At 43.5% G+C, this 27,995-nt stretch overlaps 1 protein-coding gene across 3 annotated transcripts; it reads right to left on the bottom strand.

Moving 5' to 3' along the window:
- Positions 1-5,430: 5,430 nt before the first annotated feature.
- Positions 5,431-27,995, bottom strand: ZNF180 (zinc finger protein 180). Of its 3 annotated transcripts, none has more exons than XM_010377536.2 (5): positions 27,742-27,995; positions 24,736-24,829; positions 13,146-13,220; positions 8,412-8,538; positions 5,431-7,919 (listed from the first exon to the last, which is right to left on the bottom strand). In XM_010377536.2, exons 2-5 carry the CDS (start codon positions 24,784-24,786, stop codon positions 6,175-6,177), a joined length of 1,998 nt encoding a protein of 665 aa, XP_010375838.1. In that variant the 5' UTR covers positions 24,787-24,829; positions 27,742-27,995; the 3' UTR covers positions 5,431-6,174. The 3 variants fall into 3 exon arrangements, with proteins under 3 accessions (XP_010375838.1, XP_030769307.1, XP_030769308.1); XM_030913447.1 differs by having other exon boundaries at positions 25,541-27,995; XM_030913448.1 differs by lacking the exon at positions 13,146-13,220.

Consider the following 27,995-nt stretch of genomic DNA (forward strand, 5'->3'; position numbering starts at 1 on the left):
GTTGCTGTGTAGATGGAAGTCGTTGGGGGAAGAATCTGGTGAGCTCTGTGAATTTCTAGGGATCTCCTCAGTGCTGGGGGCTGACTCTTGCAGAAAACTGGGGATGGTTGGAGAGTAGCTGAGAGACATGGAAGAGACCCTAAGGAACGGCGGTACAAAGGTCAAAGAGGTGGGGGAGGAGCACAGTGAGGTCTGTGAGTTTCTAGGTGACTCCTGTTTATTAGGGGCTGGCCCCAGCAGAAATCTGGGGATGGTTGGAGAGGAGCGGGGGGGACACTGGAGAACCTCTGAGGGATGGGGATGCAGAGATGGGAGATATGGCGGAGGAGCACAGGGAGGTCTGTGAGTTGCTAGGTGATTCCTGGGCATGTGAGGCTGACTCCAAGAGAAATCTGTGGATCGCTGGAGGGGAGCTGGGAGATACAGGAGAGTCCCTGAGGGCCGCAGGTGAGGAAATGGCAGACATGGTTGAGGAGGGCACTGAGATCTGTTGAGTTTGTCGGTGACCCCCGGGTGTGGGGGGCTGAATGTTGCAGAAATCTTGGAATGATGGGATAGTAACTGGGACACACACAAGAGTAGCTGAGGGCCTGGAGTAAAGAGTTGGAGGACATGGGGACGGAGCCCTCTGAGGACCCTGAGTTTCCAGGTGTTTCCTGGGTGTGGGCGGCTGACTGGTGGAGAAACGTGGGGAGGTCTGGAGAGACTGGGAGACATGGGAGTGTCCTCGAGGGCTGGGGGTGAAGAGATGGGACACATAGGGGAGGAGTGCCGGGAGGACTCTGGGTGTTACCTGGGTGTGCAGGTTTGACTGTTGTACAAATCTGGGGCTGGTTGGAGAGGAGCTAGGAGAAACCAGAGAGTCTCGGGGATGGAACTAAAGACATGGGAGACATGTTGGGGGCGCACAGGGAGGTCTCTGAGTTTCTCAGTGATCCCTGCATGTGAGAGGCTGACTCCGATAGGAATCTGGAGATGGTGGGAGAGGAGCTGGGAGACACAGGAGAGTCCCTGGGGGTTGCAGGTGAAGAGATGGGAGACATGATGGAAGAGAGCCCTGACATCTGTGAGTCTGTAGGCGATTCCTGGGTTTGGGGAGCTGAGTGTCGCAGTAAGCTTGGGATGATGGCAGAGTAGCTGGGAGACACAGGAGAGTACCCGAGGGCCTGGAAGTGTGAGCCACCGCACCTGGCCAACATATGCTATTTCTTGATGTGAGCCATCAAGCGTTTGCAGGACATTTTCCCTGGTGGCCTCAGACTCCCCCAGGTTTTCCCATCTTTCTTGCTTATAGTTCTCAAGAATAATTGTAGGGCTGGTAAAGTCTTTGTACAAGCCTTGTACTCAGTCATTTTCATGTATTCACTTTGCATAAGAAGTTCTTCCTGAACAGCCATACTTCAGGCTCTTACAGTTCTTACTGTTGATGTATAGAAGTATTTTAGCATTAACTCCTTCCTACTCAACAGTGAAGTTAGCTACAGGGCTGCTCACTATGCAGTCTAGCATTTGTTATTGTGCCATGGAGGTGACTACTTCATGCAAATATGTTTTTCTCCTGGTCATTCTCAGCCTTTTCTAGTTCTTGGAGATAGAAAGACTCCAGGACAGATAATGTAGTTTGTTCTCCTAATTGTGAAGGATCTCAGTCAGTAGTTAAGGGCTGTCCACCTCACTTCAGAGAAATGTACCTGCTGAGGACATCTACTTCCTCCCACACTCCTGCTCAGTTGTTACTGCTTTTGCACTGTTTCCACCTTATTTTGTGATTGTATCTTTCACTTTATGCCTAGGTTTGACAAAATGAAATATGCTTCTATTGATATTTTTGAGATTTCAGCTAGGAGGGGGAAATCTAGACTTTTTGAAGCTGTTTTTAGAGACATCTTTTATATTTAAAATTTTTAATGGATTTTATACATAATCAATGCCATGTATTCTGTATGTCTCATTTAATGTACTTGGTAAATCCTGTTAATCTTACCTTAGGCCCATAGAACTTTATCTTGAAAAATAAGTATTTTTCCAATTTGTTGATAAAAGTTGCACATGGACTCAATTTCACTTGAGAAGCCTGTGAGGCGGTTCACAGCACTGATTACCAACTTAGATCTGAGTTCATCAAAACAGAACACACTCACATGCAACAAGTTACATGAGACGGGTTTCTTACTTACAGGCAGCAAGGGGCATCAGAATCCTAAAAGTCATTGTGAGCTGGTCCCCCAAGGCTTGGGAAAGCTGCCTAGGGTAGATGGATGTGCAAAAGCACTAATTAAAAATACTGACAATGACAAATATTATTTAAAAATAAACAGAAACGATAGGAAGCAGTAGTAATTCTGAAGACTTTCCCCTAGACAACTGAAACGAAGACAAAAGCAATTAAGCGTTATGAAAGGTAGAATGTGGGGCTACAACACTTGTCAAACAGAGTTTCAAAGAGAATACAAAGAAAAGCGATAGAAGACTGAAGAGGTCACTGCTGAGAAATCTACATAACCTAGAAATTATACCAAGTTCCTCCTATTAAAAACATACCTGAAAGAAAGAGTATTTTTTCTACTCTGAATAGAAAAAAATCCATAGCTTGGATTACTCTATAAAGAGATAATGGATTATCCAAAAAGATTCTCTTTGGCATTAAATGCCAGAAGAAAATATATTTTCGAAATGATGTAGGAAAATCATTGTTAGCTAAAATTGTCTTCCTGAAGTTACCATTCAAGAGTCCATGACCACTGAGGACACTTTCAGGCAGGCACAGAAGTGAGCACACAAGGAAGACAGGAAAAAAAAAAAATAAACAATGTTAAATAGAAACCCCCTAGAAGAATACAACTCTTGACTCTATTTTGCTTTGTATTATGTTAAGCTTTTACATATTTCCATTTGTTAGTTTTTGTTGCTGTTTCTGTTGGTGTTCATTTATGTTATTGTTTCTGTAACATCACCATGGGTCCTCACCTTTATTTGTCTTTCTCCTTCGATAAAGAAGTCATTTAAAGCTATAACCTTTCTATTTTATTCTGAGAACCGCTTTTTCTGTATCCCACAGGTTTGGGCATTAAGTGTTCTGATGTAGTACTTCCAAGGTGGTGTTAAAGTTCAGCTTCGATTTACTCTTTTAAAAAACTGGTTTAAGAAAAGCATTTCTTAACACCCAGGTATTGAAAACATTTTGGCACCTTTTATTTATAATTTTACTGCAATAGGGTTAAATCTGGCCTATACAATCTCTATACATTTTTCTATGGTATAGTTTGATGTTTGTGAATTTTACACAGCAAATGTTTACTCATAAAATGTTATGTATATATTCATGTGTCATATGTAATTAAAATCTAGTTATTGATCCTTTTTAACCCAAAACTTCAGGCCCAAGAGTTTAATTACAAATTTTTGGCCTGTTGATGCTTTATTTTTCATTCACCACTTTTAAATTACAATATCTTTTCTGCAAAGGAAAATTATTGAGCAAATGATAGAAATTACTCTGACATTTTTCATTATTGAAACTGTCTTGGCCACCATAAATCACCATCCAGTTATGCCTCAGTATATTTGGGGAATTAGTGCCAGAACCCCCTGTACACCTAAATCCATGCATACTCAAGTCCCACAGTTGGCCCTGTGTAAGCATGTATATAAAAAGTTGGCCCTTCACAGGCCAGGTGCAGTGGCTCATGCCTATAATCCTAGCACTTTGGGAGGCCAAGGCAGGCAGATCATCTGAGGTTGGGAGTTCGAGACCAGCCTGACCATGATGGAGAAACCCTGTCTCTATTAAAAATACAAAATTAGCCAGGAATGGTGGCGCATGCCTGTAATCCCAGCTACTCGGGAGTCTGAGGCAGGAGAATTTCTTGAACCCGGAGGTGGAGGCTGTGTTTTTTTTTTTGTTTTTGAGACGGAGTCTTGCTGTGCTGCCCAGTCTGGAGTACAGTGGCCGGATCTCAGCTCACTGCAAGCTCCGCCTCCCGGGTTTACGCTATTCTCCTGCCTCAGCCTCCTGAGTAGCTGGGACTACAGGCGACCGCCATCTCGCCCGGCTCTTTTTTTTTTTTTTTTTTTTGTATTTTAGTAGAGATGGGGTTTCACCATGTTAACCAGGATGGTCTCGATCTCCTGACCTCGTGATCCGCCCGTCTCGGCCTCCCAAAGTGCTGGGATTACAGGCTTGAGCCACCACGCCCGGCGTGGAGGCTGTGTTGAGCCAAGATCGTACTATTGCACTCCAGCCTAGGCAAGAAGAGTGAAACTCTGTCTCAAAAAAAAAAAAGTTAGCCCTCCATATACTTGAGTTTTGGATCCTGCAAAAACTGTATTTTTGATCAGTGTTTGATTGAAAACCAATCCCCATATAAGAGAATCCACACACTTCAAATACGTATTTGGTTTTATCTATAACTTGTATTTTATATTATAAATTATAGAAAATATTTGTATTACATATAACTATATATAATATATAAATTATAATTTATCTATACATCATGGGAAAGAAGCCAATATAGGTCCCTAGCCTATTAGGGCTTTTTACAATTTTATGTGCCCTTTCCAGGAGCCAGTGCATGAATACTTGCTGTTCCCCTACCTGCACATTCATGAACTGACTAGAAATTCTCCTGGGATCGGGAGGCAGTTTTCCAGACATCAGCAACTGTTTTTCAGACCTGGCACTGCCAGGTGTGCAACAATCTCTGGATTAATCCTCATAGATATGGCTCCACTTAGGGTCATCTCATAGGGACAGAATTTTACTAAGCGTTAACCCCATCAGTTACCCTTTAAGTTTTCCTTCCTGTCCCAAGGGTATCAACCTCTATTATCTGATCTCTCAGTTCAACTTTGAGCTTATTACCTTTCTGAGATCAGAGGCTTCAATATATGGTAATCCACAGGATTCAAGTTCATGATTCAGGGAAAAGGTCAGAAAGACATGCTAATCAAATCTTAAATATCAAAGAGTAACTAAAACCTTGCCTCATTAAAGCATTCTTGCAAGCATAATTTAGATGGTCAGCACTGAGTCAGGGAAGCACCCTTCTATTCAGAGGACTCTCACATCAGGGAACATATCCCAGAGGAAAGAGACAATACTACATGAGGAGAAGAACAAAAACATGAAAATAGAGCTCCTTAATATTGCTTTGCATATATGAAAATAAGCCCACTTGCCCTCTATAGTTCCCACACATTCTCAATTCTTCATATGAAACCATTTCTGGCCAAAATTTCTAGTTACCTATTTCCAGGGATCTATTTTATTTTCAACGAGGAATGTTCCTAGGAATCTATGTCCTAAATAGTAATCTGCTCATGCTAATCCAAATATAAACCTCATTATCCTGAGGGATCTTTTCCTGTTTGGTTGCTTAGTCTTTCCTAAATAGTCAAAGAAGGAAATCTTTGGATTTCATTTTTGTTTTTGAATAAGTTTTACTCGTTGTATCATTTATCATAGCACAACAGCATACGTTCCAAAAAGGCCAAACATAAACCAAAAAACTGAATAGATATGTCCATAATCCCTTTCTATTCTAATCCATACACAAATATTTTATCATAATGGTTATAGAAGTAAATATTATTTCTATATTATTTTTCCACATTTTTCACTACATATCGTAGACACATTCCTAAAATTTACAAAATCTTCACATGTAACAGCAAGTGCTGTAAGGAACAGATTACAAGCTATCTCATTGGAAGATCATGTAGTAAAATTAAGCACTAAAATATGGTTTTCCAGCCTAAGTTTAAACACTACAGCAACCTTTCAATCTTCTCAATAAGTCCACTAGTGTTAGCATTCCATTTACTCTTTATGGAAAAAGGTCTAACACACTGGCAGCTGGCTTTGGCATATGATTTTCTCTGATTCAGGTCAGAGTGCTTTCTGCAAGGAAAAGTGCCAATATTTATTATTTTCATAGGAATATGTCATAAGAATCAAGTTTAATGTTGTATATGGAATTGCTAGGTTGAAAAGTCATTCATAGATTTTCCCCCTTTCTTTTCCAGAACAAATTTCAGACACACAATTAACAGAGAGGACTGGAAGTTTTCCCACATATATTGTTTTTATAGTAGTTCTTCCCACAACATGTACTACCTTAAAATAAACTTTTTAAAAGAATAAAAGGGAATAAATCCCAGCTGACTTAGAAACTAGTTACATTCATAGAGTTTCTCTTCAGTATGAGTTGCCTGATGCCTGATAAGTTTATAGCTATTAATGAAAGCTTTTCCACACTGAATACATGTAAAGGGTTTCTCTCCAGTGTGAGTTCTTTGATGCACAATAAGTCGAGCACTCAAGCTAAATGTTTTTCCACACTGATTACATTCAAATGGTTTCTCTCCAGTATGAGTTCTCTGATGTTGAGTAAGGCATGAACTCTGTCTGAAGGACTTCCCACACTGACTGCATTCATAGGGCTTTTCTCCAGTATGAGTTCTCTGATGTACAACAAGAACATAACTCTGGCTGAAGGATTTCCCACACTGATTACATTCATACGGTTTTTCCCCAGTGTGAATTCTCTGATGCATAACAAGGTGAGAACTGCGGTTAAAAGATTTTCCACATTCACTACATTCATACGGTTTCTCTCCAGTGTGAGTTCTTTGATGTGCAACAAGCTGAGAGCTCCAGCTGAAGGATTTCCCACACTGATTACATTCAAAGGGTTTTTCTCCTGTGTGAGTTCTCTGATGAGCAACAAGTTTATAACTTTGACTGAAGGATTTCCCACACTGATTGCATTCATAGGGTTTTTCTCCAGTATGAATTCTTTGATGTGCAATGAGTTTATAGCTCTGGATAAATGATTTCCCACATTGATTACATTCATAGGGCTTCTCTCCAGTGTGTGTTCTTTGATGTGCAATAAGTTTATAGCTCTGTCTGAATGACTTTCCACATTGATTGCATTCATAAGGCTTCTCTCCAGTATGAGTTCTTTGATGCACAACAAGGACATAACTCTGGCTAAAGGATTTCCCACATTGATTACACCTGTAAGGCTTCTCTCCAGTATGAGTTCTCTGATGGGAAACAAGGTGTGAGCTCCGGCTGAAGGATTTTCCACATTCACTACATTCATAAGGTTTCTCCCCTGTATGAGTTCTCTGATGTGCAACAAGATGAGAGCTCCAGCTGAAGGACTTCCCACACTGATTACATTCAAAAGGTTTCTCTTCAGAATTATTTCTCATGTTTTGAGTAACGGAGGAACTCTGAGAGATTTTACTACACTTATATTGACTCTCTTCAAAAGGAATTCTCTGTTGTTCATTATGGGATATGTTGGGGTTCAAAACTTGCCCACATTCTTTAAAATCAAAGGTTTTTCCTCCTCCAGGAATTTTTTCACGTATATGTAGGGGTGTACCATGGCAAAAAGATTGAATACTGTCACTAAATCCATAGGATTTGTCTTTTGTTTGAGTTCTTGTAAACTGAATAAGGTGAATGCTCTGAGGGGGTTTTCCACATTCATTATTTTCATATATAGTCTCATTCTCATTAATCTTCTGATGACTGTTTACAGCAGAATTAAGATGCCATTTTTTAGCATGTGATACATGTTTATGAAAATGGTTTCTTATGGATATAATCGGGGATGAAAAGAGACTGGAATTCAGACCACTCTTCTCCCCAGGTTCATCACTTTTGCAGACTCTCTCATGAATAACCGCTTTCCTTTGAGTGAATGCCACTTCCTGCAAAAGTATCTCTTGTTTTTCCTGTTGCTTCTCCAACTGGTTTTTATAATCACCAACTTCTTCACATGAAGATAACCAAGGATCATCCCTTGTAAGCCTTTCTATCTTCACTCCATTAGCTGGTTCTTCATCAAAAATGCTCTGCTTTGAAGTTGGATCTTTTTTTCCAACTGCAGTTGCCAAGTCTGAAAGAAAGCAATATAAGATATCTTAGCCAAAAAATATCAGAGCTTGAAAAATGGAATAAAGCTAACATGAACCTTCTACACCTGTAATGACCCCTATGTGTCTGGTTCTCACTTGAACACATGTATTGGAAAATTCTTTTTATATTCTTTCCCTTGCTCCAACTAGGAGATTGTATCTGGTTCAAAAAGCTGATAAGGAAATATATAGGAATTTGAGTGTTCAAAACTGGGAACAAAAGAAAATTACTGCAGAATCTGGTCCCAGCCTTTGGTCTTTAGGAACATGAAGACTGAAAATCTCAAGCCCAAGAATCTGCACTGTTTCTACCCTACAAACTAAAATTAATCTTCACTGGGGAATAAAAAGCACAAACACAATCTATGTGCAGCCAAAATCCTTCTTGCTGCTGAATTTCACAGTTCTTAATCAATCAGATTGTGAAATCATTTCAGTATATGGATCTTCATTAAAGAGGAATGTATTCTTACCCCAAGAGATTAGGTCCCTGTGGTTCTCCAGGATCACATCTCTGTCCAGGGTCCTCTGAGCAGGGTTCCAAGTACTCTTTTCCTCCTGTGTGAAGTCCACAGTCACAATTTTGAAGTTCACTCCTTCCTAAAAAAGGACACAAATTCCTGCTCAGCTGGGCATCATTTCCTTCCAAAGTTTATGGAGGAAGAAAAGTCTGACAGACGGAAAAAGGAAAATCTGGTGACCTGGGAGTTGTCCTGAGATTGTCAGTGCCCAAAAGATTCCAGTCAAGATGTACAGGTGCCTTCTGGGTGAGCTCTTTGGGTTTTGGATGCTGGACCTGTTTCTACAACTCCAAAGAGGAACACCAGATAAGAACGGATATAAACTATTTTATCTTGTCTGCCTTATAAAAAGATGCTTATTCTGACTTTTGCACGGTGAATATAGAATTCTCACTTAGGAATTCCCTCCAAATTCCCAAGAAACTGATGAAACAGGGGTGGTTAATGTTTTTCTGTCAAAGGCCAGACAGTAAATATTACACTTTGCCAGTCACACAGTCTCTGTCATACTACTCAATTCTGCTGCTATAGCAAGAAATTAGCCACAGAAAATATATAAACAAATGGGTGTGGCTACATTACAATAGATCTTTATTTACAAAAACAGCCACAGGCTGTATTTTGCTAATGCATGAGACAGAAAATGAAATGTGGACCTCGATGAAAAGCAGTATGTATAGGTGAAGAACACTGGATGTAGAAGATAAAAAGACTTGGCTTTCTTACCTATAAAGGGCATATATCTGGCTTAAAAAATATATCTAATCTAACAATTTGTCTTTTTTTTTTTCTTTTGCGACAGAGCCTCACTCTGTTGCCCAGGATGGAGTACAGTGGCATAATCATGGCCCACTGCAGACTCCATCTTCTGGGTTCAAGTGATCCTCCCACCTAGTCTCCCAAGTTGCTGGGACTACAGGTGTGCACCACCATGCCTGGCTACTTTTTAAATTTTTTGTAGAGACAGACCCTCATTATATTGCTTAGGCTGGTCTCAGACTCCTGTGTTCAAGGAATCCTCCCATCTCAGACTCCTACAGTGCTGGAATTACAGGAATCAGGGATGAGCCACCACACCTGACCCAATCTGTCTTTTAGTGGTGAGTTTATTCCCTTTCTATATATTAGGCCTAATAATACCTAACTCATTGGGTTAAATGAATAATTACAATGATCTATGAAAAGCCACTAGCAGGGTTTACTGATGAGACAACAAAGGCCAGCAATTACAGGATGAGTATCCCTTAGCCAAAATAATTACAACTAGAAGCATTTTGGAAGCATTTTGGATTTCAGAGTTTGAAATATTTGCATTTACATGATGAGATGTCTTGAAGATGGGATCCAAGTCTAAACACAAACTCATTTATGTTTCATAGACACCTTAAACATATAGCCTAAAGGTAATTGTATGAAATTTTAAAAAAATTTTTGTGTATGAAACAAAGTTTTGACTGTGACTGGTCACATGAAGTCAGGTGTAGAATTTTCCACTTGTGGCATCATGTCGGGGCTCCAAAACCTTCAAATTTTGGACAATTTCAGATTCTTGGATTGGGGTGCTTAGCCTGTACTGTTAAAACGAGTAGGTCTCAGGATCCTGAAAGATTAACTGAGAGTCAAAGTGACCTTTATTCTGAACGCTCAGCCTTCAAATAACAGTTCTGTTTCTATCCATATTCAGCTGCATGGCAGAGCCTTTTAGGAGACATTCGCTGTTATTACTGCCATATAAATGGGGTCTCTTGGGCTGCCTCCTCTAAGCAGGAAAGGGCCTGTTCTTAAGATAACTGGGCAGAAATTTTAATCCAAAAAAGAAGTGCTAAGGGTGATCTGTCCTTATCCAGGAGCAGCAAAGGCAAGGGGAAGTCGAATGCCTCTTGCCACTAAAGGCTCTTTAAAAAGACTAGGTATTCTTGAGCTGCAGTTCATGAATAGGATACAGGGTCCTGAATGCCATGAAAACACATGCAAAATACTGCTGTACATGCCTCTTTCTAAGTTTGAGCCTAAAAATTCCACTGAAACCTCAAATGTTTTCATGATTAGCCCAACGTGAAATTCAAAAAATAACTTGCCAACTGCCACCTGTATTTAACATTAATCTTTAAGGTGTTGTCTCTCAAACTGTAATGCATGCTTCTTTTTAATAAACACTCCCCCTTTCTGTTTAATATAGGTCTCTTTAGTATAAAGCTTGTTCAAATGTCAAACAGATAATACTAAACTAGATTAGCACCCTGACTCCACTCCCAACTATATACTCTCAAAGCTCCATGGACTTCTATCATCACACTTTCCTATTTGCATAATAGTCATCTCTGTCACTAGGCCATGATCCATGAAGGCAGAGACAAGGTATTTACAGTTTGCAAATGTAACTCCAATGTTCAACATAGTGTTTATATGTAGTAGATATTACATTTATATTTAGTAAATTATTTCAGTAAGTGAATCGACAGTATCAATAAACCTTCTAATATATTAAAATAACCCTCACCCAGATTGATTTAACTCATCTCCCCTCACCTGAATCTCACAAGCTGTACCACATACCCATCTGAAAAGGCTCCTCAATGTGCAGATACTAGCTTTTCTGGACTTCTATCCTACTTATTTTATTCTTTTCACTTGTCCCAAACTCCCCATGCCTGAAAACTCCTTCCTAAAACCTTCAACCGTGCCCTCGAAACTCATCTTTTGTAACAATAAAATAGGCCAGGTGTGGTGGCTCATGCCCATAATCCCAGCACTTTGGGAGACTGAGGTGGGTGGATCATTTCAGCCCAGGAGATCAAGACCAGCGTGGGCAACATGGTGAAACCCAGTCTCTACTAAAAACACAAAAACTGAGCTTGGTGTGGTGGTGCGTGCCTACAGTCCCAGCTACTCAGCAGGCTGAGGTTTGGAGAATCACCTGAGCCTGGGAAGTGAAGGCTGCAGTGAGCCATGATCACACCACTGCCCTCCAGCCTGCAGTTTCAATATCCTTCACCAAACATGCCCTACACATCCCTGTGTTCATGGAGACTTACACTTCCCACTGACAACTTCCGTCCTCCTCAGTCCTCAGAAGCTAAGAATGCTCATACTCTCCGATCCTAGGGATTTCAGCATCAAAGAAGGAGTGCGTGTCCTCCCAGTTACTCTGAAACTCAAGCCATTTACCTCACTTCTTGGAGCTCTGTCCTACCCACCTCCTGAACACCACCCCCACCCCCATTCACTGAAGATTCATACTTGGGATTTACCCTCTACTATAAGAACTTGTACTGTCTTGTCTCATATTGTCTATAGCATCCACTTGTACACTCAGCTGATGAGAATGTAAAAATAACTGACTTTAATGAGTTTGCATGAAGCACCACCACAGTGTCAGGCATTGTGCTAACATGTCACATGGATTATCAGTCATTTAATTCTCATAGGGCTCCTGTGAGAAAACACTATTAGCAGTACTACTTTTTTCTTATGAAGACCAAGGGAGTCAGAGAAATTAAGACATATGCCTAAGGTTAGTAGTTGGGATGTAACCTCAAGCTTGCACACATCAGAGACCGTGTTCTCAGTCATCAATTCATATGGCTAACCCAAGTCTCATATCCTGAAGCTGCTCTTCATCGGCTCACTCTTAGGGGGACACCCCAGACCTTGAAATTATCATAAAACACTCCACCTTTTGAGTCATAAATACAAAACTGCCCATGTTTCGCTATAATGTCAGATTGCTCCACTGTATTGGCTCAATTGTCTCCCTTTACTCTTGTTCCTTGATGGTTTAGGGCCATTACGCTACTGAAATGTCTACTATTACCACTACCAGCCTATATTCTTGTCATTTCTACTTACTGGACTCTTTATCACTTCCATATTAATTACTCAATTTAAGGTCCATGGATCATTCTTTTTAATCTTTCTACTTGAGATATTTGTAAATTCTCTTTCAGATATTCCCTTGACCTTTGGAGTGTCCACTCCACAGGAAGTGGACCTGGCAAATTACAAAAACTAAATTAATTTGAATGTCAATCTGCTGTCTGTGGAAAGTGGGCTACAAATTGCCACTGCAGGGAAAAAAATCCACAAAAGCAGCAGGATAGAGTATTATAAATTAATGGCCAATATCTCTGAATGAATCTTTCAGATTGACCAGCAATCCTATTACATTTACTGGAGCAGCCTGTTTCCTCTCATAATCCAAAATTGCTATTTTAAGCCTTCTCTGCCTTGTCATGCATCTCTCCATTCCAGTTCCCACCATCATGCTCATCTGATTTTTCAGTGAAAGATCAAGCTTTCAAATAATTCCCTCAACCTCACTGTTCCTATATAAATCCTTCTCCTCATATACAGCTAATTTATTCAAGATGTTCTGAATTAATTTCTCCAGTGCTAACCAAGGACTCTGCTTTATAGTTTCTCTCTTGTCTCCTGATCAATAACTTTTTTTCCTCTACTAACTCCTTCCTGTAATCATTTAAACTGAATTCAATCTTTTCAATCCCTTTAAAAAGAAAAAACCCTCAATCTCAAAAGTCCTTGAAGTTTTCACTTTCTTCTACCTTTCACACAATAACCAAACTTCTTGAAAAAGTTGTCCACTCTTATCTCCATTTCCTCACTTTCTACTCACTTCGCAGCCATGCACGTTTCTCAGTGTAAAGACAGAGGCCTTGCCCAACCTACCTGAGATGGGATGGTCAGTGACCCAGTGTCTTCTCCCTCGACTTTGATAATAATCTCTTGAGGAAGGAAAGAATCCTGAGAAGGCAAAGCAGATGAGAAAAAGGAAGACAATCAGGGAGCTAAGTGGCAGCTCAAATCTCCTCCTGTCAGTGGGCTAAGATTTGACATACCACCTACGCCTCCCTCCCACCATACTTCTGCTCCCTCCTCCCAGTAGTAAGCTCAGCTAACCATGTGGAGAGAGAGAGAGAAGATACCTGGAGGAGCACCAAGGCCTACAGAGACCTGGGCATGAGGTCTTTGTGGGTCTTCTAGCCCAGCCCAGTTGCAGCTAAATGCAGCTGACCGAGTGATCCAAGACACTAAGGAGCAAAGAACTGTCCAGCGGGCCCTGCCAAAATTCCTGGGTCACAAAATTATAAGCAAGTAAAATGGAATACAGCATGACCAATGCCAGAATCATAAAGAAAAAGATCAACAAATTAATTGCATAAGATGTTTAGCAGGCCAGGTGCGGTGGCTCACACCTGTAATCCCAACACTTTGGAAGGCTGAGGCAGGCAGATCACTTGAGGTCAGGAGTTAGAGACCAGCCTGGCCAACATGGTGAAACCCCATCTCTACTAAAAATACAAAAACTAGCCAGGCATGGTGATGCGCACCTGTAGTCCCAGCTACTTGGGAGGCTGAGGCAGGACAATCACTTGAGGTGGCAGTGAGCCAACATCACGCCAATGTACTCTAGCCTAGGCAACAGAGCAAGACTCCATCTCAAAAAAAAAAAAAAAAGTGTTTAGCATAAAGTGCCACATGATCAGTTAGAATCTATACTATTTAGACTTTTTCCAAATCAGTAAAACAGAGCCTCAACAGAGAAACAGACAAAGAAAAACGCACATGCAACCTTGAAGAAACTGCCATGAATATACCAACAGATGCTCATCTCTTTACGTCAAAATCAAACATCTATTTCTGTATCTGTATATATTAGAGACCATAAACTCACAGGGATACCTCTAATTACAATTCAATAACACATTTTGTTCTATCTAGCTTTTCTCCTTTCTTTATGTACACCTTCTTTCTCTCACTCCCATTTTCCTCTTTATATTTACCTATTTGCTTAAGCCCTGTACATAACCACCATCCTGACCACATAGGGTGTTTTTGTGACAGTCACAGTCATTAGTCTGTTGCTAATGACTCCAGCGCTGGCGGCCCACTGGCCAAGAGCTTCATGTATTCTTAGAAGAAGTATAAATTGATAGAACCATCCTGTATTGGCTATATATTAAATATTTATATTTACAAATAACGCTTCATTTTGAAATCCTTAAAGATTCATAAGAAGTGGCAAAAAGAGAGCCACACTCAGCTTTCCCTGGTAATATCATATATAACCATAGTACATTGTCAAAACTGGGAAATTGACATTTTGGTCCAATATTATTAATTCATATACAGAGTTTATTCCATTTTTATATATATTCTTTTATTTTATTTTTTAAAGGCAATATTTTTTAAAGTGTAATGTAACATCCAGTAAGTCTACTTGTAAGTACTTATCCTTAGGAAATAACATAAAGTACATCAGGATGCACGTACAAGAAATCTCACTAGCAAGTTATATTATAGCAAGCTGGGAAGGGAGATTAAATGTCCATTAGGAAGTGCCTGGTTAAATAAATTATGCTTTATTCAGATGACTGAATACTATTTAGCATCCAAGAGAAGAAGACATAAATTTGCATGTACTAACACACACAAATAATAGAAAGATGTCTGTAATATATTGTTGAGTGAAAAAATTAAGAACATTATACAGAAGATGAACAGATTTCTATAAAATATAAATATGCACGGAAAAGTCTGGAAGGATGTTCTCAAAAACATTAAAAGGAGTTATTCTTTGAAGGGGCAGAACTGAGGAGCAGGTTCCCTGTCTCTCTTTTTATACTGCATCTATGTTTTTCAAAACCACTTATTTTAATTAAATATTTGGAAACCAAAAAAGGTGTTTCCCTCTTTAAAAACAACACAATTCCTTTGTAGTGTCCTCAGGTTTTTTCCTACAGGATACAATAATTCAGTCTGTTAAATGAGAGTCCATTCAAGTACACTTTGCTCCTTCTCAAATCAAACACTGAAAAGCAACTACTGCTAATTTTTGATAACTCATTTATTTAGAAGCCACTGGATCAAAAACTAAAAGAAAATAAAAATGGCCAGGTGCAGCAGCTCATACCTGTAACCACAGTGCTTCGGGAGGCTGAGGTGGGAGGATCACTTGAGCCCAGGAGTTCGAGACCAGCCTCGGCAACATAGTGAGGCTCCTGTCTATACAAAATATATAAAATAGGCCGAGCATGGTGGCTCACATCTGTAATTCTAGCACTTTGGGAGGCCGAGGTGGGCAGATTGCCTGAGATCAGGAGTTCGAGATCAGCCTGGTCATGGCGAAACCCCATCTCAACTAAAAATACAAAAAAAAAAAAATTAGTTAGGTGTGGTGGCACACACCTGCAGTCCCAGCTACTAGGGAGGCTAAGGCATGAGAATCACCTGAATCTGGGAGTCGGAGTTTGCAGTGAGCTAAGACTACGCCACTTAACTCCAACCTGGGCGACAGAGTGAGACTCCATCTCAAAAAATAATAATAATGAATAAATAAATAAATAACCTAGGCATGGTGGTACGTGCCTATAGTCCCAGCTACTTGGGAGGCAAAGGTGGGAGGATCACTTGATGCTGAGAGGTCAAGGTATAAATGTGTCCATTTTTTCTCTTTATCTATGTAGAAAATATTTTACTATTACAGTAGGAATGGTTATTAAAAATGGCTAGCATTAATGTATTTAAAAGTAGGAAAGGGTTCTCCAAACCTAAAAACACCACTGTGTATTTACTGGGTAGGTTGTGAGGGTCACGAGAAGTATCAAAGAGCCAGAGCTGCTGCAATGTAAAGAAGGCCCAGTGTGAAAGCCAAGAGCTTGTGTTGCTTGCATCACTACCACACATACTACAACAGTTAAACTGCCTTTTTATTTTTTGTAGAAGACAGGGTCTCGTCATGTTGCCCAGACTGGTCTCAAACTGCTGGTCTCAGTGCCATGACAGTTTACAAATGCCATGGCAATGTCAGGAAGTTACCCTATGTGGTCTACAAAGGGGAGGAACCCTCAGTTCTGGGAATTGTCCACCCTATTCCTGGAAAACTCATTAATAATCCACCCCTTGTTTAGCATAAAATCAAGAAATAACCATAAAAATGGGCAACCAGAAGCCCTTGGGGCTTGCTCTGCCTATGGAGTAGCCATTCCCTATTCCTTTATTTATTTATTTATTTATTTTTTTTGAGACGGAGTCTTGCTCTGTTGCCCGGGCCGGAGTGCAGTGGCCGGATCTCAGCTCACTGCAAGCTCCGCCTCCCGGGTTCACGCCATTCTCCTGCCTCAGCCTCCGGAGTAGCTGGGACTACAGGCGCCCGCCACCTCGCCCGGCTAGTTTTTTGTATTTTCAGTAGAGACGGGGTTTCACTGTGTTAGCCAGGATGGTCTCGATCTCCTGACCTCGTGATCCGCCCGTCTCGGCCTCCCAAAGTGGTGGGATTACAGGCTTGAGCCACCGCGCCCGGCCTCCTTTATTTTTTTGTTTGTTTTTGTTTTTGTTTTGAGACGAGGCTGGCTCTGTCCCCAGGCTGGAGTGCAGTGACGCATTTTCAGCTCACTGTAACTTCCGCCTCCCGAGTTCAAGTGACTCTCCTGCCTCAGCCTCCTGAGTAGCTGAGACTACAGGCACATGCCACCACGCCTGGCTAATTTTTGTATTTTTAGTAGAGATGGGGTTTCACCATGTTGGCCAGGATGTCTTGATCTCTTGACCTCATGATCTGTCCACCTTGGCCTCCCAAAGTGCTGGGATTACAGGCATGAGCTACCGCGCCTGGCGTACTTTTTAAAATAAACTTGCCTGAAAGAAAAGAAAATAAAAGAAAACAAAAGAGAGAAGAACAAGAAGGAAAGGAAAGGGAGAGATAAGAAAAGAAAGAAAGAAAGAAAGAAAGAGAGAGAGAGAGAAAGAAAGAAAGAAAGAAAGAAAGAAAGAAAGAAAGAAAAGAAAAGGAAGGAAGGAGAGAGAAAGACAGGAAAGAAAGAGGGGAAAGAAAGAACAGAAAAGAAAGAAAGAAAAGAAAGAGAAAGAAAGAGAAGGACAAACAGGAAAGAAAGAGGGAAAAGAAAGAATAGGAAAGAAAGGAAAGGAAGAGAAAGACAGAAAAGAAAGAGGGAAGGGAAGGGAAAGAAAGAGGGAAGGAAAGGGAAGGGAAAAAGGAACAAGGAGAAGGAAGGAAGGAAGGAAGGAAGGAAAGGAAGGAAAGAAGGAAGGAAGAAGGAGGGAAAGAAGGAAAGAAGGAAGGAAGGAAGGAAGGAAGGGAGGAAAGAAGGAAGGAAGGAAGGAAGGGAGGAAAGAAGGAAGGAAGGAAGGAAGGAAAAAGAGAAAACAAAGAGAAAAGAAAAAACAGTACAAAAAAACTACTGGTCTTAAGTGATCCTCTTGCCTCAGCCTCCCAAAGTGGGATTACAGGCGTGAGCCACCACAACTGGCCTAAACTGCCTTGAAATTGCTGCGTGAACATTACAAAATAGCCCCAAATGCCAGAAAACAAAAATAAAACTCACAATGCCAAAAAATAGCCACAGCCAAACTACAGATGGTACAAGGGAGCCACAAGTTTTGACCCCAAACTGTTAATGGATTCAATCTTATCTGGTCTGAAAGAAAAATTCCATTCCTGATACACACCCGTGACAAACACATCTTTTCTTGAAAAATGCCTGGGAAATGAGAAAAGCTACTCAAGAAAGGAAAATTTGTAAACATTAACCTGTATTTTAAGTTATTACAGATTCCTTCAGATAATATCACACTCTGCCAGTTAATTAAAAAAAAAAAACAAAACTAATATCAGTTAAGAAATAATACCAAGAATGGGACAACTTAATGTTTTTCTCAGCAGGTACTTGGCAGAAACAAAATTCCAAAATGTTACTATCTGCCATAACCGCTAAAACTATTTTACTTGGAGAATATGGTTGTACCTCCTCTTGAATGAAAACTGTTTTCAGCACCTTTTTGTTTAAAAAGTTTTCACAAGAAAAAAAAAGAAAGCTCATCTTTCCTCAGGGCAGACTCTGGATGAAATGTCCTTCCTTGCCCTGACCCCAGCAGTCAACTCCATCACTTCACCCTGCTTTCACATCTTCACATCGCATATATTCTTCTACCTTTGGCTTTTCATTTAACTCTTCCACTAGAGGGAGTTTCATAAGAGCTGAAATCTTGTCTGTCCTGTTTACCGTGGCTCCACCATGCTTAGATCACTACTGACACACAGTAGGCTCTTCATAAATGTGTGCTCACTATAAACAGCCACTAGGAGAAGGGACATGGAATGTGCTACCTGTACCTTTGCATTTGTCCCTGGGGTCGCTGGAGGCACTAAAGCAGAGCTCAGCTCAAGCCCCTCCCCTGGTTAGAGGAAACCTTTGTTGGGTGCCTTTTCTTCTCAGAAAATTCCAAGTGTCAGCATCCAGAACCTGCTCCCAACTTACCCTTAAAACTAAATGCTCAGAAAGAAGCTTGTGACAAATGCACGTGAGCCGGTGAATGCATGCACACCCACACACCCTGACTTTTTCCCTAGGTTCTACTCACTTTGGACTACTGACCATTTTAGGAATATCTCCTGAATTTACATCTTAGCTTTCTCAGTTTCCTTCAGATAATATCAATGTAGTCTACCATTTGCCTAGTATTTCTAGTAATACATAGAGTACTTCAACACAGAATTTCCATCTCACAAAATCACCTAAACTTTTTTTTTTTTTTAAGAGCTAGGGTCTCATTTGGTTGCCCAGGCTGGAGTGCAGCGGCACCATCATAGCCTACTATAGTCTTGAACTCCTGGGCTCAAGCTATCCTACTGCCTCAGCCTCCCAAGCAGCTGGGACTATAGAGGCATGCCACCACAGCTGGCTAATTTTTTTGTTTTTATTTTTTGCAGAGGTGGGAGTCTCACTATGTTGCTCAAGCTGGTCTTGAACTCCTGGCCTCAAGTGATCCTCCCACACTGGCCTCCCAAAGTGCTGGGATTACCACTTTACCCAGCCTAAACTTTTTTGAAGGGAAGAGTAATATGTCTATTTCACCAATGCAGAAATTAATGGTAATAAAGTTTAGTAAGCTCATTTAAGTCCACTGATTGCCTGACACAAACTCTTCTGCTTTCCGTTGTCTTCCCAAGGTCTGTCTAATCACCCAAGGCCCAGAATCACCTAACCTCCTCCATGAAGCATTCCCAGATAGCGGAAAGCTTCATCTCTTCTTCTCTCCGGACTTCTTAGCTTTGCTGGCCCTTTACTATACCAGTAAAATTATTCTTTTCATATTACTTCCATTTCTATATACCTCTCCCCTGGGTCCTGGGTTCTATATTAGAAAGCACTGTATGTTTTTTCTTTGTATTCTCCTCAGTATTGAGTAGGAGCACAATAAAAGTTCTCTGCATTTGATAAGACTAGAGACACATGCAGAGTTTGGGACATAGGAACAGAATTGAAAACCTTTACTTTCTGTATGCTCTGGAGCATTTTTAAATTACCTTCTTGCTCAACAGTCACCTCTCTAGGTCATAAAGGAGCATTTCCCTTTTTCTTTGCAGACTTCACAAAATGAGAACAGGAATTAGACTGTTGACTTCCACAGAGAAAAGGGTTGTGGGCAGGAGATAATAACTGTTCCTTCTATAATGTAGGTGGGACTCCAGTGGACCCAAAGCAGGGGAAAAGAGACAAGCAGAGCTATCACGGAGTGACCTGTCCACTTCATAGTGACACAGTGGTCAAATGAGACCTAGGGCTAGGGCTGCTTGCTCACCTATAAATAGAGATGACCAAATATTCCTTTCCAATCTGAGGCATTCTTGGGGCAATAAATGAAGTTTCTAATCAAATCACAGAAGTATTACTGGACTCAATTCTCAGAGCACTGCTTTGGGGATGTACTGGCAGGAAACCTTCTCTACCTGTGAAGACATTTAGAAAACACAGGCGTCACACAGGCAGACTTCTTGGTATGTTTCCATCTCTTCCTGCCCTGGGAGCTGGAAGATGGAGCTCACATTTCAGCTCAAGGGATGTGGCATCCACAGGGCCCATGTGGCAGGTCCTGAGGTTTCTTAATCACCAAGTCTAGAAGGCTTAAAACCAACCTTCGCAAACTACAGCACTGGAAACAAGGTTCCCCTCTCTGATTTTCTCAGAAATCATCCTGACAAGAGGATCCCTTCAGTCCTTATGCACAAGAAAATTCCCTCTCCGGCCCCACCTTATCATCCATGAATAATTCTCACTGTCCTCAAATATACAGAATAGACCATCCACAAAGGACCACCAACAACCTGCACGACTTGGCATGTTGCGAATGACAGTGGATGCGTGAGATCCCACCACCTACTTGGCAGCAGTTTTGGTCTCAGTCCCTGGAGGCAGGTAGGGCTCAGAGTTGGCTCAAGGCCTTCCCTGGACCAGCTGCTACTTCCCCGTGTATAAGCCACTAAAATCTCTATGGTGATGCTCCAATATCCAGATGGTTTCTTCCTAGATCGGCTCACTGGACTCATGGCCTTCATCTAAAGCAAACGCTTGGGCTCCCTTGATTTTTCTCTCCTTTCCAGGGTTCTAATATCCTTCAGGTCCAAATCAAGTACTTGTTCATCTTCTGATAATAATTAAAATTAACTAGAGGACATTCAGAGTTGAGAAGTGTGGTAGCCAGACTCTGAGAGGGCTCCCAAAGACCCTTACTACCTAGTATTCATGCCTTTGTGTAGTCCTTGTCCAATGGTACCAAGGTGGGTCTGTGTGACCAACAGAATATGGAAGAAGTGATGGTCTGTCACTTCTGAAATCAGATGATAAAAGACATTGTGGCTTCATCTTGATTGTGTGCAACTAAGTGTTCTTGCTCTCTCTTGCTCTCTGTCTTTCTCTCTCTCTCTCTCTCTCACTGGGATCATTTGCTCTGGCAGAAATCCACAGCTACGCTGTGAACAGTCCTGGAAAGAGGCCTCTGGTGTAGAGCACCTCTTACCAAGAGCCATCTAGTGAGTTTGCAACAATATCCTCCCACCTAGTCAAGCCTTCAGAAGTCAGCAATCCAGACAGCAACTTGCCTGCAACCTCATCAGGGACCCTGAACACCAGAAATAACCAGTTAAGCTGACCTGGATTCCTGACCCTCAGAAATTGTGTGACAAAATAAACATTGGCTATTTTAAGCTGCAAAATTTTGGGGTACGTAATAACAGAAAACTAATACAAGAAAGAGGATGTTTCTGCTTTTCCTATGTAGCCTTGGAAAGTATAAGAAGCGCATTTCTGGTTGTGAGAACTAAGTCATGCAGAGTAGTGCTGTCTGCCTCATCTTTCCCCACAGTGCTTCGCACTGGGCCTTACACTGGTTAGGCAGTCAATAAATATGTGACGAAAGTCATATAATGAACAGACTTCTAATTCAGCTCACAAAAAAGAAAATGGCAAAAGGACCATTAAGAGTCCCAGAAAACACCTAGTGCCTCACTTAAATTAGAACACCAATGGCCACATCAAAACACATTCTACCAGCCAGGCACTGAGGCTCACCCTGTAATCCCGGCACTTTGGGAGGCCAAGGTGGGAGGATGGCATGATCCCAGGAGTTCCAGACCAGCCTGAGCAACACAGCGAGACCCTGTCTCTACAAAAAATAAAAAATAAAAAAAAATGCTGCGTGCACCTGTAGTCTCAGCTTCTCAGGAGGTTGAGCTGGGACGATCACTTGAGCCCAGGAATTCCAGGCTGCAGTGATCTATGTTGGTGTGCCACGTACTCCATACTGGGTGACAGAGTGAGACCCTGTCTCTTAAAAAACAAGATAACAAAAACCCACACATTTTACCTGTAGTTTTGATAAAGATATAAATGTAAACTTATATTTGCTTAACTCTTTCTAAAACAACTGCACATGTATACAAGGAATCACATACAAAACATTTACATCAATGCTATTTGTAACAGCAAAAAAATTTACCACTAAAGAGCCATTAACAATAAACCCATAAAACCTGTAACATATTTAGAGGGTGAAATGTGGGCACTAGGTATGTATAGTGGTATTGGGATGTCGCTGCTCCCGGCCCTCCACGGACAGACAGGCAATCTGTGTGCACACATATGCACACAGACACAGGCACACATCTCTATATATTTCTAGATTAATGTGTACTGAAAGCCATGAGCCCACATTAAAACCTCCAATTCCCACTGCCCAGAGTCCGCTCAAATGTTCTTTCTTGCCATATCTGTACCTTCCTGATTAGATGGCAAGACACCTGGCTCCTGTCCCTTATTATATACACTTACTTATCTGATCTGGCCCCTTGGAGGTAGCTCCGCTCCCATTTCCACAATGACGCCCTCTCCCCATGGATGCTTTCCCCAGACTCCCTGGGCTCTGCCACCCCACACTAGGCCACCCTCTGCCAAGGGGAGCTCCTCACCCTGCTTAGGCTTTGACTCCCCAGGCTAAGCTGCCCCAACTCTCAGACTCACTCCTCTGCCACTTGGACTTGGACAGCCCACATGAGGCCACCCCACTGTGTCCGTACCCTCCACATGCTGCTGGGCTCTGACACCCCTGCAGGTCACCCTCATGCATGATGCCCCCAACATGCTCATGCTCTGACATGCCACACCAGGCTGCACCTGACCCCCAATGCAGCTGCACATCTCACCCCACTCTGGCTCCAATACCCCATCTACCATGGACACCTGCTCACCGCACTTGGGCTCCAACTGCCCCCAGTGAAGCACCCCCTCTCTGGAAGCCTTGCTCACCTGCTCTGACCCCGTCACCCCACACCAGATCTCCATATATGGACACTGGCCTCACCCACTTGGGCTCTGACACCCCCATTGGGCTGCCTCGCGTGCACAAGCATGGGCTCTGACTATGCTGGGATGTCATCCCGTGCAGATGCACTCCTCATCCTGCTTGGTCACTGACCCTGCACAGGGACACTCTCTTCAGAGCAGGCAGCCCCGACAACTGTAGGTGCCACCTAGCACTGCCCCCACCTCATGGCTTCAGGGCTGAATTGTTCAGGAAGAGAAAGGAGAAGCTCTAATTTAACAGTTTTAGGAAATTAAGAGTTTTCAAAGAATATTTGCGGTAGGAAATGTTCTAAATTGGGAACTTGTTTTTCAGAGACAGAGTCTTACTCTGTTGTCCAGGCTGGAGTGCAGTGACACAATCATAGCTTACTATATCCTAGACCTCCTGGGCTCAGGTGATCCTCCCACCTCACCCACCCAAGTGTCTGGGACTATAGGTGGGCACCACTATCCTGGCTAATTTTAAAAAATTTTTATAGAGACAGGGTCTCACTATGTTGCCCAGGCTGGTCCTGTACTCCTGGCCTCAAACAATCCTCCCACCTCGGCCTCCCAAAGTACTGGGATTATAGGTGTGAACCACTGTGCTTGGCCAATTGTTAATGTTTTTACCTTAAAGGGTACTGTACAAAAATATGAAAATACAGGCCAGGTGTGGTAGCTTATATCTGTAATCCTAGCACTTTGGGAGGTTGAGGTGGGAGGATGGCTTGAAGACCTTCAAGACACACACAAAAATATTAGCCAGGCTTGGTGGTGCCCACCTGTAGTCCCAGCTATTCAGGAGGCTGAGGCAGGAGGATGGCTTGAGCCCAGGAGTTTGAGGCTGCAGTGAGCTAGGATTGTGCCACTGCACTCCAACCTGGACGACAGAGCAAGACCCTGTCTCAAAAAAAGAAAAAAAAAGAAAGAAGAAAAGAAAGGAAGGAAGGAAGGAAGGAAGGAAGGAAGGAAGGAAGGAAGGAAGGAAGGAAGGAAGGAAGGAAGGAAGGAGAAAATACAGATAAATGATAAAACAAAGTCACTTATAAAGTAACTACAGATAATGTTTGTTAACTGATTGCTATATTTATAGTCTTCTAACGTATTTTCTATATACACAAAAACTACATCCCTTTTTAAAAGGTGATGATTTCTAAGTGCAGTTTACTTAACGTAGGTAATAAATAACTTTTTCTGTCATTAAATTTGCATTATCCTATCAGTTTCAATGGCTACAGTGTATTCTATGTCATGGTCTTACCATAATTCATTCGGCTATCCTCTTGCATCACACATTTAGTATATTTCCAATTGTTCATTCTCAAACAAAGCTGTGAATTGCTGGCCAAAAGGGAATCAGTATTCTAAGGGCTTTTGATTCAGAATGCCAAATTCCTTTCAGAAAGAGTTACCTAGGCTAAGAAGGTGAGGTAACCAGCAGGGAGATTCATAAAATACATAGTGTGTAAGCGTTAGAAGCCTGATGGCCATGAGGGCCCCAAACCCCCTAAAAGGCTGCAAAGAGAGTCAGGGAGGAGCCACAGCCTCCCAAGCCCAGAGGCTCAGGCTTTAGACAGACCCAAGCTCTGGGTCTCTCTGGGAAGGGTAGCTCCACTCACCTGTGCACAGGCCTTCGGGGGCTCTGGGGGCTTCTCATCCTGCTCTTCCATGCTCTCCTCCAGGCACAGCAGGGTGCTGAGGTCTTGAGCTGCACTGAGAGAAGCCCCAAGTACAGCATGAAGATGCAGGTCTGCCAGAACTGTTGGGCCCCCACCCCCATTAGTCCCTGCTCCCAGGATGCAGGATGCATTCCCATAGCAAATGCACTTCTGGAGGTTCCTGCAGCTTCCTGCCCAAATACCTGTGTATGTACTGAGAGTCCCTCAGTCCCTCTCCCAGGCCAAGTTTCTGCAGCTCCAACCCGGTTCCTCCACTATCTTGGGCCCCTGGACCATGTACCTGTAAGCCCAGCTTATGCTCAACATGGCCTTCTGCCCACCACCAAAGTCTGCAGCACCAGTCCGTCCCTCTCCTATCCCACTGGGCCCTGGGATCCCCACAAATATCAGGCATATCGAGGACCCCCTGGTATTCACCCCATCCTACCCCTACCAACCTCAATCTACAGCCCCAAACCAGAGGCATATCGAGGACTCCCTGGTATTCACCCCATCCTACCCCTACCAACCTCAATCTACAGCCCCAAACCAGCACTTCTTCCTAGGGCCAGAATCACACTCACTGCCTAACTGCATGAAGCTGGTGACACAGCTCCACTGCTCCCAGGAACTGATTCAACAACTAAGACTGATCCTACCCTTCCTAAATCAGCCAGGCCTGTCCCTCCAGCAACCCAGCGCAGAGGGCCACCCGCTTCCTGCTCAAATAGCCAAGCATATATGCACAGAGCTCAGTTGTACTCACATCCTGTTCCCTCCACACTTCTGGGGTCCAATGGCTCCTACTCCAACAGCGCCAGCCAGATTCCCACCCTAACACCCTCCCAGGCCCTGAATTTGCAGCTCTAAACCAGTCCCTCCACCAACTTGGGTATACTCAGGCCTGAAACTGTAACAAGGCCTGTATAGGACTGGGGGCCTCCAACAGACACCAGCACAAGTCAGACAAAAGCAGCCCTACCTGTTACCTACAGCTCTAAATACACGTCTCAGAAGCTCAGGTGCCTCTGTACCAACTAGGTGTTTTGGGATCCAAGGCTAGAGCAGCCCCTGGCAAATCTTACCCTAGGCACCCCATCCCCTGCACCCCATCTCTCCTATTTACTCTCTCTCCTGCTCCCACCGTATTCTCACACGGCATAGTGTAGGTTCACAATGGAGCTGTTTCCTGAACTTGCACCCAAACTGTTTCCTCCACCTTACTCCACAGTCCCCTGTTTGAGCCACAGCTGCCCAGATTCTGGCCAAACACCTTTCGGGGCACCTGTGGCTCAGGAAGATCCTGTCTTTCCACCAACCTGGGCACCATCAGGCTGTGATCAGGGTTCCAATCACGCAAAGACCCCAGCACCCTCTGTCTAAAACTCATCTCCGGCCTCCTGTTTTCCAACCAAACACCTGTGTGTGTGCACAAGGGGTGCCTGACACAGTCCCACCCCTCTGCAGCTGCTCCCTCCACACACCTGGGCATCCTCAGGCAGAACCAGGGTCCTAGGACTGCCCATGCCTCCCCAATCTGCCCAAATGCCAGCACACGTGCAGAGTGCTGCTGGAGCAGCCCCTTGCCTCCTAAGACCAGATCCAAACTGGAGCCCCCAGACCTCTATTCCGCAGCCACTGCACACAGGCCACCCACCTAGGCTCCCTCCTCCTACTGACACAGCCACAGAGCAGGCTCATGCTCACAATCTGCATTCAGGACCTTGCTCCTCTGCCAGTCTGGGGGCACACCCTGCTCCTGAGACAAGAATCTACATCCCTCACCCTGTGTCTCCACCTGCCTGGGACATCTCAGGCACCCACAGCCTCTGTGTGGGTTCGGGGATCACCTGCCCCACTATTTGCCTGCAGCCAGAACACTACAACTAAACAGTAGCTTGAGCATACAGCTTCACAGTCAGCCCCGGGACTTGGGCACTCACCAGCGTGGGGGTTCTCAAGCCCATGATACAGCAGCTCAATGGGAACTGGGCCCTTTGGCCTTCTCTTGCCCAAACACGAGGGCCTGGGTGTCATGCAGTCAGCTCTTCCCAGCACCAAATCTGCAGCACAGACTCTGTCCTTCTACTAACCTGCACATTCTCATGCCTGCAAGTAGCATAGCCCAAGTAAAGGTCTCAGCAACACCTGCTTCATAACGATGCTGGCAACATACTGCTTCCTCCCCAGCTACCAATTTGATGGCAGCTGTTGCAGCTCTGTCCTTCCTGGACTTAAATTCTGTATCTCCAACCCGGAGTCTCTGCCCATCTTGAATGCCCTAGAGCTCTGCACTATCCTACATAGGTCCCTACTATCCGTTTAAGTTTCTGTTTTCCATTCAGACACCCCCAGGACATGCAGGGTGCCCTCTGCCCAGAACCTGTTTCTAGGCCCTGATACCCTCCTTCAGCCTGCAACTCCAACCTGGTCTCTCCACCAACCACAGCGACCCCAGACCTTGGAGAAGCGCGCTGTCTGCTCCAGGGGCCCAGGGTCACCTGCTCGGAATCTTACCTACCACCTTTTGCTTCCTACCCAAATACCTGCTCAAGAATAAAGGGACAGCGGCACAGCCCTTCTTCTCCAGAAACCACAATCTGCAATGGAGTACTCCATCAACCCGGACATCCTCAGGCCTCCACTAAATATGCCCGGCATTGGAGGAGGGGAGTTCTCAAGATGTCCCCTTACATCAATTCATGTGCCCTGTGTTCCAGCAACCTGGGCATCCTCAGGCCTCAGACAAGAGCACCACCTAACCAAGCACCCGCGCATGCACGCAGAGGACAGTCGCGGAATACACAGCTGCCTCGGTAACTCCATCAACCCCGGTAACCCCACGCTAAAGCGCCACCCGCAGAGATACCAGGTCTCCCCGCTACACTCACCACCGCTTCCAGCTTCCCGCCTAGACCCTGCGCATGCGCGCATCGGACACCAAGAGCTGCCCCACGCCCCACCAACCTGGGCGTCCGCTGGCCCGCAGCCCAGGCTGGGCCTGTCACCGCCTCAGTGCCTGGCACGGCTCTGCGGCAGGACGAACTCGGGTTAAGCAATCCCCTGCCCCGATTCTGCCACACGGTCGACTCGGGTTAAGCTAGTTCGGTCCCCTCCCCTAGTCAGCATCCGCAAGGTCGCTGGGGGTTAACTCTGAAGGGCCGAGCTGCTCGGCGACAGCAAGCGTCCGCGCGCGGGACAATGGCTGCGCTTGTGGCCGA

The sequence above is a fragment of the Rhinopithecus roxellana genome, chromosome 12 (genome assembly GCF_007565055.1).
Source record: "Rhinopithecus roxellana isolate Shanxi Qingling chromosome 12, ASM756505v1, whole genome shotgun sequence".
NCBI lineage: Eukaryota > Metazoa > Chordata > Mammalia > Primates > Cercopithecidae > Rhinopithecus > Rhinopithecus roxellana.

Bases quoted from the DNA above. Each gene is read 5' to 3' on its own strand.
- ZNF180 (XM_010377536.2), bottom strand. From the start codon at position 24,786: ATGGAAGAGCAGGATGAGAAGCCCCCAGAGCCCCCGAAGGCCTGTGCA. The intron at 13,221-24,735 runs GTGAGTGGAGCT...TTGCCTTCTCAG, and splicing joins CCCCGAAGGCCTGTGCACAG to GATTCTTTCCTTCCTCAAGA. The intron at 8,539-13,145 runs GTAGGTTGGGCA...GTCCTTTTTTAG, and splicing joins CACTGACCATCCCATCTCAG to GAAGGAGTGAACTTCAAAAT.